Source organism: Lytechinus variegatus, chromosome 9 (assembly GCF_018143015.1).
Source record: "Lytechinus variegatus isolate NC3 chromosome 9, Lvar_3.0, whole genome shotgun sequence".
In the NCBI taxonomy this organism is placed as follows: Eukaryota; Metazoa; Echinodermata; class Echinoidea; order Temnopleuroida; family Toxopneustidae; genus Lytechinus; species Lytechinus variegatus.
The window spans coordinates 8173427-8187966 of record NC_054748.1 but is presented as its reverse complement, the minus strand read 5'-3'; the positions used below and the strand labels follow the sequence as shown (position 1 = coordinate 8187966).

At 37.6% G+C, this 14540-nt stretch overlaps 1 protein-coding gene across 2 annotated transcripts in view; it reads left to right on the top strand.

The window, feature by feature from the left end:
• LOC121421011 (rho guanine nucleotide exchange factor 39-like) overlaps positions 1-7309 on the top strand; it is a 17215-nt gene extending 9906 nt beyond the window's left edge. For both annotated transcript variants that reach the window (XM_041615594.1, XM_041615595.1), the window contains 6 exons: positions 96-259; positions 1520-1723; positions 3733-3984; positions 5004-5081; positions 5688-5909; positions 6759-7309. In XM_041615594.1, coding sequence (XP_041471528.1) covers positions 96-259; positions 1520-1723; positions 3733-3984; positions 5004-5081; positions 5688-5909; positions 6759-6998 — 1160 coding nt within the window. In that variant the 3' untranslated portion in view covers positions 6999-7309. The remainder of the gene's footprint in view (positions 1-95; positions 260-1519; positions 1724-3732; positions 3985-5003; positions 5082-5687; positions 5910-6758) is intronic.
• The last annotated feature ends 7231 nt before the right edge of the window (positions 7310-14540 follow it).

Here is a 14540-nt window from a genome sequence, read left to right as displayed (position 1 = left end):
TAAGATCGTGTCCCTTATTGGCCGTTATCTTTGAGGTAACAGATTAAATCAGGTAAAAATTTTCAACAAAGAATACTTGTTTTTGATTATTTCAGATGCCCTTCAAAACATCTCAGAAGTAACTCATGGCATCAATGAATATATCAGAGAACATGAGAACTTTCAGAAGATGCTGGATATCCAGAATTCCATCGGTGGCAAGGCTCCTAAACTCATCATTCCTGGCCGGAAATTCATCAAAGAGGGACCGTTAATGAAGGTTGGTGCAATTAAATTACCCTGTTCCAGGGAATAATTTTGCTTTACAAATTTGAATAGCATTTTCGGTCATAAGAGAAAAGCTCTCAACTAAGTAATGTAGAGTCCTTTGTACAATTATGCAAAACAAAAGACTTTATGCATTGCAGTCTTTCGAAAATGTGGAGCAAATCGCGATGCGATACCAGGAAAATTATTTCCTGCTGTTCAAATACTGTATAACAAGTCCCCGTCTTACAAAGAGTTACGATTGATCTAATGAACCTCAAGCATATGGAAGTCCATCAACATCATATTTTTTTTCTCCAGGAAATTGAACAATGTCCTTTGTAAACAAAGAGAAGCACACTGAATTTTCAAGAGAATGATGAATGTAATGTATGAAGAGACATTGTATCTAGAAAATGTTTTGAACAAACATGAATTTTTCGATGTTGACGTTGCTGACTTTCCATAGCCGTGGTTGATTGGATCGACTGTAACTCTGTAAGATGGGGCCCAGGGGAGCGTTCCACGAAAGGACTTGTTGACTGACGTTTGATCCGACAAGTCCCTTTTAAGCGGACAGTTACCATAGTAACGGTGCTTCTTATCCAAACAGAATTAAGGACAGTTGTCAGATCTGACAACTTGTCCAATGAAAATGTTGATGAAACACTCCCCAGGAGGCCTATTTCATAAATACTCTCAACTATTGTAACTTCCATGGAATCTTTGATTCTGATTGGCTGCTGAGCTATGTTACCATGGTAATAATGGCAAAGTTATAATAGTTGTAGGTCTTTGTGAAACCATGCCCTATCCTCCTTTGATGCGGTTTGTGAAAGAAGTCTGCAAGCACACTGAAGCTAGTCTCCCAACCCAGACTCAGTATCATCTAATATGCGAAAACCAGCGGTTTTGTACCCGCTGACTAGTGATTAAGCGAGTCAACGAATTAAATGGTATTAATGAAGAAGAATTGTGGACCAAAATTATTAATTCATCTGTTCTGACCACACAGAAACGTTGTTCGGCACTAACAGTGGCCCTGTTACAATTGGTAGTGGGGCAGCGATGCATAATGTTACAATAATGCATTACTTACACATTGGAACAAATGCTTTTACTTCACAATCCGAAAGATGTGACTTGGCTTACTGTTAGCGTTCTGTTAGGCTAAGAACGTTTCTGTGCGGCCGGCACTGGGTTGACTGAGAATACCACCTATTTTGTTTTTAGTATTTCACTCTTTTTTTTTTTGTATCGTATTGTGTAACAGGTCACTAAGAATGGGTCTGGTTCCCACGAACGCATGTTCTTCCTCTTCTCCGACATCTTGATCTATGCCAAGCATAACATGAGCCTAGAGCGTCCTCTGTTGGCCAAGCCTTACACATGTTCGTCTGTGATCAAGCTTGAGGATTGTAAGGTGGACCTCGTCCTTGGTGAGCAGAAAATAGACGGAGCAGGGGCCCTATTCAAGGTAATGATACTAACAAGCTTGATATTCACTAAGTCTATCAACGGTTGGTCTAATTGTCAGATATTATACAGATATTGACTAATGGGGTGTGTAATATAAACATTCTTTGGACCGCCGGATTTGTATTTTCCCGAGGGGTTATATTTTCCCGAAGTGCGCAGCCCTGAGGGAAAATATGATCACGAGGGAAAATATTAATCCTTTAGGTGGTCCAAAGAATGTTTTTTTTACACATCCCATCAGTCAATATCTGTTATATTAGATAGCCTCTAATGATGAAGATAAAGTTAGGCCTAACGATGCGTGCAGCATGTTTATGATATTCAAAGTGATTGATTGAACTGGTATAGATCTAACATTAGATCTTGATCTATATATATCTAAGTAACGTTAGTCTAACGCAGTGAATGACCCCTTTCTATTCAAATCAACTTTGTTTAGGCCTAGCCCTAGATCTAAATCTAACTTCGAGCCCAGTCCAGGTCCAAGGCAGGCCGATAATGCATGGTAACATCTAATCCACAAGAGGGCGCCATACACGTAAAAAATATATTCATGGACCGGTTAGTCAATATATTCATCAAAGGTGGACCGGCTGGGAAAATACATGGATTTCAATCATATCACGTGACGCGCAATTGACCAATCGCGCTTGGCTATCTGTCTTGGCTATCTAATATAATCTAGTACCACATGGGATTAACACATGTATTCTACTGTCAATTGATCGACAATTGTGGCCCAGTGGATTAGTCTTCTGACTTTGAAACAGAGTGTTGTGGGTTCGAATCCCAGCCATGGCGTAATTTTCTTCAGCAAGAAATTAATCCACACTGTGCTGTACTCACTGAGGTGAAGGGGTACCCGGCAGGATTAATTCCTTGAATGCATGAGCGCTAAAAGGCAGCTCGAGCTAAAGCTGGGGTAATAATAATAACAATGCCCCTCAGAATAGAATATTTCTAGATAGATGGCGCTATATAAATGCCTATTATTATTGTTATTATTCCTGTATGTTTTAATTCGATGGACTCACAATACCGTGCGCCACATATCGGTTTCAGCGGACAGGCCAATTTCCAACTATGGGGTCAATATCGCATTGCAGGCAGCACGTGTGAAAAATGTGATTGTGTGTGTGTTTTTCCATCCATTGCACTGCCTAGTCTGCCTTGTAAAAATCGCAGACCCATCTGTTTATCGGCGAGTGTGGGTCGACAAACTTTAATAAGTAGTTAACTGATCGGGGAATACCATCCCAAGAAAAGAAAATATGCGGAAAGTTCCTCTCCCACCTCCTAGACCCCGCCACCCCGATGACAGAATTTGCAAGCTAGCAAATAAAGGCACGGCCAACCACGCCTGCCAGCGCAGCAAGCTAAATCGCATATGAATGCAGTGTGTGCTGCAGAGACTAATTTTATGTCAATTTTTTCCCATGAGGCCATATGCGAATTTTGGCATGTCTGCTGCAAGCAAGCGATAGGTGGCGCACCGCTTTATGAATCCATTGAATTTGTGTGCCTGTATAAAGTCCCCACTTCACATGGTCCATTAACCACTTAATCTGATTGAGATCCACACTTTACAAGCTTTGATTTTTAGTGGATCCCCCTCATTTCCATTTACATGTATGCTCTATATTATACTGTTTCTTTATCTGTTTTACGAAGTAAGAATGCCCTATGAAATTGTACTTGATTTGTATTGCTTTATATTACTTTGTATTATGTTTTGAATGGAAATGAAATAAAAGAATTGAATTGAATTGAAAAATTGCTATTAAGTGTACGCTTATACCCAGTTGATCAAATTTCCACTTTATCTGTTTTAATATCATATACTTTGTCAAATGGAAATTTGGTTCAATAATGTGTAAATTTCAATGTTTTGGTATTTCAAAGATTAACATCGTGGAGCCCTACTAGTTATTTTAATTTTCTTGGTTACATTGAACTTTCTTTCAATTTCCATAATGCATCGTCATGGAAAATTCTATCCCCTTATAGCTTTCATACAATGAGGATCATCTTCTGTTATACTCCACCGACAACGCTGAAGCTTTATCCTGGATCGACAAACTTCAAGGCGCAATCGAAACCCACAAGAGAAACCGCGCCTCTCTGAGAACGCCTTCTGTCCTGGAGAAACGCAAAGAGGAGGCATTCACACGTGACGCTGGTCGGACGCCGTTCAGAGCGAGCATGAGAATTCGCAATATCCGTAGGAAACATCAACTCGCCAGCGACATGGTCTCTCAGGTTAGAAAAAGTGTTACGAACGTCAGTAAAAAATGTTTCAGGAATTGGAATTAATAGTTGGTACAATTGATAAAAATTTGATATGTTGGCAGTGAATTGTCCAAAATTTGCATATTTGTCACAGAAGTTAGTGAAAAGATTTGGAATCGATAGTTAGCAATGTTGGCCAAAATTTGATATTTGGCAAAATTGTGTCATTCAAAATTTGCATATTTGGGGGCATTGTGGTTTAGTGGTAGCAACTCTCGTCTTTCAATGAGAGGGACGTTGGTTTGAATCCCGCCTATGGCATGTTTTCCTTCAGCAAGAAATTTACCCACATTGTGCAGCACTCAACCCAGTTGAGGCGAATGGGAACCAGGATTAATTCCCAGCATGCACCAAAAAAGCGCTTTTAGCAGCTGGAGCAATAGCTGGGGTAATATATAGTGCTCCATTGAATATGCAACTGAAGCAAAATACCGAGTAAAATAATTTAAAATTCTGGCTTAAGTATCGAATTGAATACTGGCCAAGTACTGTATAAATTTATGAACAGATTTATGATTTATTTCCCAATAAACTGAACGAACATCTTTTATTTATTTTTTATGAGTGTAATACAAAGTGTCAATGTTTGTCTATGTGCAATACTCAATTTTTTATGATGATAATGTGAATAATAAAAGGATAGTTAAATATGATATTGATAATAATGATGAAAATAATAATAATCAAATCTTAGTTTAATTATGATAATGAATCAAATAGTAAATGGTTACAAAATGATTGTATTACAGTGATGACTGATTTGCCAATAACGTATGTATGTATTTACCCCAGGCATGTGATTTTCCCCCCCAAATTATGTTTTTAATTCCCGTTTCTCATTATGTTGTAATTTTCATGTATATTTTTGTATTTGTCTGAAAATCTGTAATTCGGCCTTTGGGCCGCGAATGATTTCTTTTGTTCAAATAAACCATTTCTATTCTATTCTAATATTATCAACGCTTTCTTGTCATATTTTTCTTTCATAGGGGACATCTCCTTCAGTGACAAATAAAGACCTTCTTTACCCCATGAGGAAAGACATCCTGAAAATGAGCGACAAGAAGGTAAGCAGTTTGCCATGACAGACAGAATAATTAAACCAGAAAATTTCAAAGCATAATATTAGAGAGTTTAACAGAGTTCGAACAATTCTTGATGATTTAATCAGAACATTGAACTTTGAGTTACTTACACAGCTACTTCTTCTCTTGTTAGTTGAACAGGCATGATGCGCAATGAGCACCTGATATTGCTATCAATGAATCTATTAGATCAAAATGAAATAATAAAGTTCAATTTCAAAGGCAAGTCCACCCCAACAAAAAGTTGATCTGGCCCCCGCTGCATAAAATTTAACATTATGGTAACTTTGCCATGCAAGGGTAACTTGCATGGAATCCTTGATTTTGATTGGCTGTTGATCAGCATTACCATGGTAGTTACCATTGGATTGCAAAGTTACCATAGTGCAATGGGTCCTTGAATAGAGAGAGAAGAATCAAAATGCCTAAAGTTTCACCATATTTAGATGTGAAATAAGTAAGTTGTGACACTATTGCTCAATTTTGCTCAATTTCACACAACAGTTCTCCTTGGACTTGTTCACTTCAAAAAAGCATCTCCATGTGAAAACCTGTTTGATATTTCCAAGTCTTGCTCCTTCTGTTTAGGCTGGTAGCTCAAGGAGATCAGTATCATCGCCACCCTTGATACGGAGAAGTGCCTCTAGACGATATCCTCTGAGACACCATGCAACACCGCAACCAATAGCACCACCAAGGCACAGGGGAGTCTCCAAACGACCCAAGTCTCTTCCTCCTCAGCTGTCCAAGAAGAAAGTCAGGAGACTCCAACATCAAGGACCACGCCCACTCAACAAGAAGAAAGCAGTAGTGAGCAATGTTTTAAGCAAAGGATGATGATGATAGTGGCAATTGCTATGAAGAAAAATGATGACAGTGTTTTGTTGTTGTGGGGGAGGTGACGGTAGTGGTGGTGGTGTTGATGATGATGGTGATGATGATGGTGGTGGTGATGATGATGTTGATTATAGTGCCATTAGTGGTGATGATGATATGAAAGATTTTGATGATGAGGATGATGCTGGTGGTGTGATGTGATTGTTGTTGATGATGATGATGATGATTTGTGGTGGTGATTAGAGTGATTAGTGTTAAATGTGTAAGACTTAAGGCCACCGCACACCTTACGACCCGACTGGTCTGCGACTGGCTTGCGACTGTGTGAGGGGAAATGTGACGTCACAGCTCAAGCTTGTCAGCTTGAGATTTGCAAACCGGTCAGAGACAAGTTGCAATGAAAATCGGAAGGATTTTACATGTCGAATCTTTATGATTGGATCGCAAGCTCCATCCAACTTCCTGCCAATCCGATAGCAAGTTGTACGACATGTATATGATAAACAACGTGCATTCGCAGTAGTAAGTGCACTTTCTCAGTTGGGAAACAGCAAAAAGCGCATGCGTGAGTCGCAGACAGCGTGGTAGTCGGATCGCAAGGTGTGTGGTGTCGAGGTTTGTGACCACCTTCCTTGCGATTCATCTCCCCTCACTCAGTCGCCAACCAGTCGGGTCGTAAGGTGTGCGGTGGCCTTAAGACATGAACAGTAAATGTGTGAATTTTCCTCTGCTGTCTAACAATATGAAGAAAAGCACAGTAGAATACAGTTCTTATATTTTTATCAATATCGATTTTTTCTCTTCCATTTTTTATCGATACAGGATCCTGAAATGACCGTTTATGAAGATGCCCTTGGTCACGATGAGGTAGGGCACGAAGACAATCACGATAACACCCTCTACCAGACGGCCATCGCTGAAGAGGAAACACATACCGAGATCTACCCTTTGACCCCGAGCAAGGAACGTACCACGAGCTACCGTAGGGGGGAACAGTTTCTACAAGAGATGCCACCCCTCACACCGGCTCAAAATGGAGAAAGTCAGTGTATAATTCTATGAGATTAAAACGAGAAAAAAAAATGAATAAAGAGGGTGACTTGATTTGTGCCATTTTATCTAAAATCTCCGGGGGGTCTGTCATGTTTAGATGGACACCATGCCTGTCACTGAAGTTTAAAAAAAGGACTCTAAGTTAGCAATCTTGCTTCAATGACAGAAAACCCTAAATAAGTATTTTTTTTTCATGTTTTCCCCACCTAAATAATGTCTCAAATATTCTATTTTCATGATAGGGAGAACTAAAAAGTATACAATTTTTTTCTAATTTCGGCAAATTTGTTACCCTTCACACACTGCAGTCGCATACATCGCCCAGTCATGAAAAACAAACCCTTTTTTTACATGCTCTCTGGACGAGCAAGATGACAATGGCCCCCTTGGGCAAAGCTCTTAACCACATCACCCTGAACTGACAATCGACTTATGGGTAATTCCATAAGATAATAAATCAACCATTTTGTAGTATATTCGATATCCATTTCCCCTAATTTTTATTCATTTCATGAAATGGTCAAGCCATGAAGGATAATTTATGAGCATTGCAATTTTTCAAATGACCTAAAAAATAAAGAACAATGATAAATCATATCAGGAAGGTCGTACGTATAGGGGGTCTATTTGTATACAGAATCGCCCCTATATCTAGTATTAAGATTTATCCATCAGGCAACGTGCTCAACTCGCCAGAAGTTTATCTGTGCCCGCCTAGGCTACCGAATATCCCGTACAACTCCCTCAGCTCCCCCAGGAGAATGACTCCCTGGGCTGAACCTGATTCTCTATTTTATATAATTGCCAAATTCACTCCGGCAAATGCCACTTTGATAACACAGAAAAATCAATAAACCGTCACACTAAAATTTTAATCATAGTCGGATGAAGAATATAAAGAAAGTAATGACATTTTAAGATTTCCCTTTTTTTCCAAATAAGAGTTCTCTGCACACTATAGTGATATGCAAATGAGAGTCGATGTTGTCAACGATCTTTCACATTAAAATGAGGAGAAAATTAGAAATATGTCAGGTTTTATGTAACAACATATAATGTAGGGAGTGGGAACATCATAGGTTCTCTCACTTGCACATTGACTACTATGTGCACATAACTGTGTTTTGAAAATCAGTGGAAATTTGAAAATGTCAAAACTTTCTTCTTTACATCTGGTTTTGAAGAATTTTTCAGTGTTCTTGTTAAAATTTTCTCTCTTTATTCAAATCAACTTTTTGTTAGCATGAGTTTCCCCTGGTGTAGGAGCCGCAGTGTTGTGGTTCTGACTCTCGCCTTGTAAACAGAGGGTCGTGTGTTCGAATCCCACCGCGGTCTCTTGTCCTTTGGCAAGGCGTTAATCCACACTTTGCCACTCTCGACCCAGGTGCTAAATGGGTACCCGGTAGGATGTGAAAGTCATTGTAGCCTGTCCAGTACTGTGTGCGCCTCACTGGTGACTGACTGGAATACTCCCCAGGGAGTGGAGGATGTGCACACATTGTGTGCGGGAATGACTGATTGAATCCGATGACCGGGGTAATAATATATCTGTGAAGCGCTTAGACACGTCGCTCCGATGTAGCGCTATATAAAAGCGGATTATTATTATTATTATTCCCTGTTTGATAAGGAATGAATCCTGCTTTTCTTTTGAGCCCTTGATAGCATAACAGTAAAAACTCAATTTGTGTTTCATCATTATGATGAATGGGTAGTGATTTGTCTGAGGTGACTCCCATTTCTCAATGGTTTATCCTATTTTTTAATGTATCTGTATTTCAGTGTATACATGTATTTTGGTAATTTTCCCATCCACTTGGATTTTCTCATTATTATGGTTTATTACTCAGTTTAATCTCAATCTTCAATGCATTATTTATATTCGACAAATATTACATATCATTGATGGCATGCATGCATTAGTAAGAATTGAATGCACGAGGTACCCTTGGAACAGTTCTAATGTGCCAGAGGTGTAGCCGAGGGCATTTGGGCTGTGTCAAAGGGTAACAAGTGAGTGTAATTATTCTAATGCCTGAACAAAATGATTCTCAGGCACACTTAACTCTTTGTGGAACATCCCCCCCTTGGTCATGTGATAACATTTCGAAACCATAACCGGAAAATAGAACTCGTCATTTGTACCAGCCATTAGCACATTTTGCTGTTTGATGAAATAACTGACTGGTCATGTGATGGATACCAGCCAATCATGTGATTAGGATCCATATTATCACCATTTTATATTACCAACTAAGTATGATCTATCCAAAGCATACCAATATTAATTAACACACATCTATCAACATGAAAAGGTATTTCTATTAATGTATTTATCCCTTATTTCTAGTATAACTCGCTAATCATGACATTTATGTGAATCATTTGCTTTACTCCTATTGATGTAAAATGATCAATCATCGAACAACACATTATATGGTTATGTTGAAAATGGCCTTGCATGTATAAAAAAAAACACCTTTTTAATAATTGAAACAAACACCTTTTTGGTACTTGAATAATCTTATACCATAGGCCTGTAATTATTCTTTAAATGCAATGTACATAATAGTATTGATACATAGTACTGGTACATAGTCAAAATAGATATTGCATTTTTATGTAGAGCAAAAACACCTTTACAAGCTATTGAAACTTCTAAAATATTGGTCCTGTGATGAATATGCAATATAAAAAAGATGTTATCCGAGGTGCAGCCATGACGTGTAATAATTACATTCTGCATTGATATTGTGCTTCAAATATTGGTCAACATCTCCCAAAGCTTTGACATATAATGGAAGTTTGTACGTGATTGTCTTAAAACTTTTTATACTGTTTTTAGGGCCGTGTGCAGAGGTGCCAACCGATTTTCTTATGTGTTCTGTAATATATTATCAAAATACTCTGGGTTTCTAATAAAACACTGTACCCCTAACTGCTTGAAAATTACAAATAAGCTTTATTATTAAAAACAATGGGGGTTTTAGATGAAATACTATTTTTCTCCCGACTGCTTGAAAATTACAAACAAGTTCTATTGTCTTCCAAATCAGTATCCACTCCAGTGTTTTGACAACTGTTTATTAATTTCTTCATGTCATACATGTAGTTGTTCTTTTGTAAAAAAATGTTTGTACATGTATATATTTTTTGCGTTGCCTCTTCCAATCTGTCTGCACAATGATTTTGAAGTTATTGTATTGAGAGCATTATTTTGTTACGTACGTAAGTGGTTTCTTGTATATATACAGCTGTATATTGGTGTGAAATTTGTTCATCACTGTATGCTGGGGAAAGTGAGTCTATATTACACAGCAAAATCGGCACTTGTACTTAATCATGGTTTATTTCCAATTCGTCTAATGCCAATTCGTCCAATTGCCAACTTGTCTACTATCATTTGGTCTACCATCATTTCGTCTACTCACCACATGATCTACTTTCATTTAGTCTAATGCCATTCCGTCTAATAACCAGTTGGTTCAATAGCCATTTAGTCCATGTACCATGTGGTCTAATTAAAGTAAAGTGTTAATTGTGCAAAATGCATGAAAAGAAAATGGGTATTAGACCAACTGGTTATTAGACGAAATGGTGATTAGACAAAGTGATGATTGGACCAAATGGTTATTGGACCAAATGGTTGTTGGACAAAATATTGATGGATGAATGGCATTAGGGTAAATGAAGGTAGACCATGTGGTGAGTGGACGAGTTGGCAATGGACGAATTGGCAATTTACCTTAATTACTGTGGCCTATATTCTGAAGCAGACTCTGGTCTGAAGTAATGGTTCAACTATGGAAAGCCAACTATGACACACATATCCAACATGTTAATTTTTTTTTAGGTCTTATTTGTATTATGAGAAGATTTGATATGTACATGTTAAAGCGCATTGTCTTCCTGAGACATGTACATGTAGTTATGCGCTATGTAAATTTTGATTACTATTCAGGCGTCTTTCACAATGTGACATTCCTGCATTCCCTGTGTTGTGTTTATGTTAAAGTGACCTTACATTGCCAAATCATGGGGAAATTGAATCAATCCGAAATTTGCAAAAGGCCAATTGACTTGCATAATATAATCCGGCCGTCATGAGAGCCCGAGGGACTAATGCGAGAAGAGTTCGGACAGCACGAATTTGACCAAACTCGTGATGGTTATTTACTTTGGGTTGTCGCAGTTCAAGTTTCCAACAATCCCAATTCCTAGACTCATAGCAGGTCTCTTGATTGCTAAACCTAAATAAATATCCTCTCTGAAGTTAAATGTTTCAAAATTAAAACACAGTTTACTTTTGGTTACACCCGAGTGAAAGACTTTAATCCCTTCTACGTTCTGAGATTGGCCTTGATTTCCCCATGATTTGTCAATGAAATGTCGCTTTAAATAATGATAAGCATTTGTATAGTGCCATCTATCTAGATACAATTTATTCCAAGGCACAATGTTATTATTATGTGATGATTCGCGGTGAGAGAATATTGTGGGATTCATGTGTAAAAGTCACATCACTTACTGTTGGTTAGATGCTATACTCTGATCTCTATCACTCTTTCTTTTTCTGTGCAATAAATACTGGCTGGTTAATAATGAATAAATCATTGTTTTTTTGTGATTTGTGTGTGGCAATGGTGAAGGTAATTGCATAAAACAGTAAAAATGCTGTTTAAAGTTTTATACAACACTGCTTGCTATACGAACCTTACAGTAGTTGTTTCACAGATTTTAAACAACCACATTTAATTTGAGAATTGAATATTAAAAATCAAATGTTAAAGATTTTAAACACTTGTTTAAACTGTTTTACCAACTACTGTAAGGTTCAAATAGTAAAGTGCATTGTAAATAATTGATGTTTTAAAAACTCTTGAGGCTATATGAAATAAAGTAGTAATCTGCTTGTCAAATAATAGTAGAAGCATCACTAGGTGGGTGACATGTTCCGTAATGCTGTTAGGAAGTTAATCTATTAACGACTGATGAACCTTTCTTATGCGCTAAATAATCACCAATGAAAATTTAATGAATATCATTTACCACAAGAAAGGATCACCAGTCGTTCTTAGTCTTTTTCTTAAAGCCTGTGTATAGCTTTGGTAAAGGGTCAATAATGTGATTGATAATCGAATATCATCTAATATAACAGTCTTACTGAAGCGTAGAGACCGTTAGATATTTTTCCAACTGCACTTCTCTGAGAAAATTTCAAATATTCAAATCTTGGATATATAGTGCCCTCTCTCGGCGATGCTTGTTCTAAATTAAAAAAATGGGCATTCAAGCACTTATCTTATAAATTCAGTGATTAGATCCAAATGTTACAGACAAAGAACATATCTTGAAAGTTTCAGCCCATTCCATGATTTGGAATAGGATTTAATTGAAAGACAAAAACACACAGATATTTTAATTTGATCGGGTGACCCGATCAAGTTAAATTTCCATGTAAAATCGCAAAATTTATCCTGTAAAACACGTTTTCATTTCATATCCTCCACATCATAACTGTTATAGGACATATCCATTCATATTAGCTAGCAATGAATTGGAATAGTGATACATGTAGGTGCATTTTAGTGGATTTACCAAAACTATACACAAGCTTTAACTAACGAACAGCTTTATGAAACGGACCTCTAGGGCTCTGTAACATTAAGCTATGTGATTGATCATGGGTTGATGTCTCTGACTGATTGCATTGATTATTGTGTATGATCAGTTTTATAAATAGGCCCTAAGATCAATCGCTAAGCTTTATGTCATATGACCCAAAATTTACTAATTGCTCAGTAAAACTTTTCCCTAGTCCAACTGAGGCAGACCTGCCAATCTCTGGGAATAAAAAAACACTGTATCCCCCCAAAAAAAATTTATTTTCCAGCGTTACGGAGTATAGCTGGTAAATATTGTTTAGACGGCAACGTATGAATGCTAAGTCAGGCAAGCAAGCGGACTTGACGACGTTGGGTAATTTGAATGTGACGTATAGGGTAATTTGTATATGAAAAGAAGTAGATTCTTGAGTTGGGCGTAGAGAACGCCGAGGATCATTCTAGCCTTCTACAGCATAGTACTAGCACGTCTTTTAAAAAAAGACCAATTAGTTACCCGAGTTAATATTTTAAGAATCCATTCATTTCGTTTTATGTCTGGTAACAACGTTTGTAATAGCCTAGGGTTTTTCAGAGTTTTTGCGCTTATTAGTTTTTATCTGTTTTTTCAGCCCGGGCTAATAGGATAGGGAAATGTTAGAGTCAAATTTCCCGTGTTAGGATTAAAAAGGATAAAACCTATACGAAGATGATGTACCTTAAAACATATACTGAAGAAGCAATTGGTTTGTTTTCGCGTTTGTGACATATCTTATTTTTATGACAACTGTGTTGTCAAATGTATTATTTGATATTACTGAATAAAGACCTCGCCGGCTCGATCGTGCTAGTAGCTTGGCAGGCTAATCCCAAAATAACGTGTTTTTTGGTGCGTTATGGTTTGTAATGAGAGATTTGTAAGACTTATGCTGTGAACGTTGGAGGATGAACTTCATAATAAAATGTACATGCTAGCAAGCCTGCCAACATTTGAAAAAAAGCTCAAGCTCAAGCTGCATGCAAGCTAAAGTGCGCACTGCTCATGCAGATGAAGAAAAAAAAGTTACCTGAGATTACATTCATCCACTAACCATATTTGTGCAAGTTTTATGAAATAGAGACATACAGAGATGATTTTTCTCAATATGACGATTTTGTAAAAAGAAAAAAAAATACTGTCGTATTTTGGTTGCCGAAAAACATACTGGGGTCCTGTTTCATTAAGACTTGTTAGAATAACAAATTAATTTGCCACAGGTCATTTCTCCAGCAACCTACTTTGGTAGGCACGACCATATAGCTAAATATGCCATACCCAAAGCTACAATAGACACATACAAATATGCAATGTTCCCTAGGACAGTACGGATATGGAACAGATTACCAGGACATGTCATTCTCCATGGAAACCCAACTACGTTCAGAGAGGCTGCATTATTTACCTATCATCAGCATGATGCAGCCTCCTGTTGGGTCCCACATGCTATAAATGGACCAATGCATGTTTTTACTCGCACCCCTGCATGCTCATTTTTATTGTATATTATGTGAGCCAACCCAAATCCTGCACCTTGTCACCTCCATTGGCACATGACATTATCGACATCCCAGTATAGCTTCCAAGGAGCTGCGTTTTGGGATTATTGCGACAAGTAACAAGTAAAATACTTTCAATAATGAGTTTATGTTAGCCCAATGAAACTGAATGATCACAGCAGCTTTTAAACCGCTACCAGTATTGCAAATTTGTTTTGATATGACAAGTTTTATGAAACGGTTTGATTGCAAAAAAAAACATGCAGAATTTTCATCGGAACAATTGTCATGGAACCAAGACTTGACTTAGAAGAGGTAAATAATAAATGCTTTGCACGGAGTTGCGTATTTGATTGCAATTTTCTGATACACACTTCCGATTGACAAATCAAGTTGCAATTGGTTTCAACAC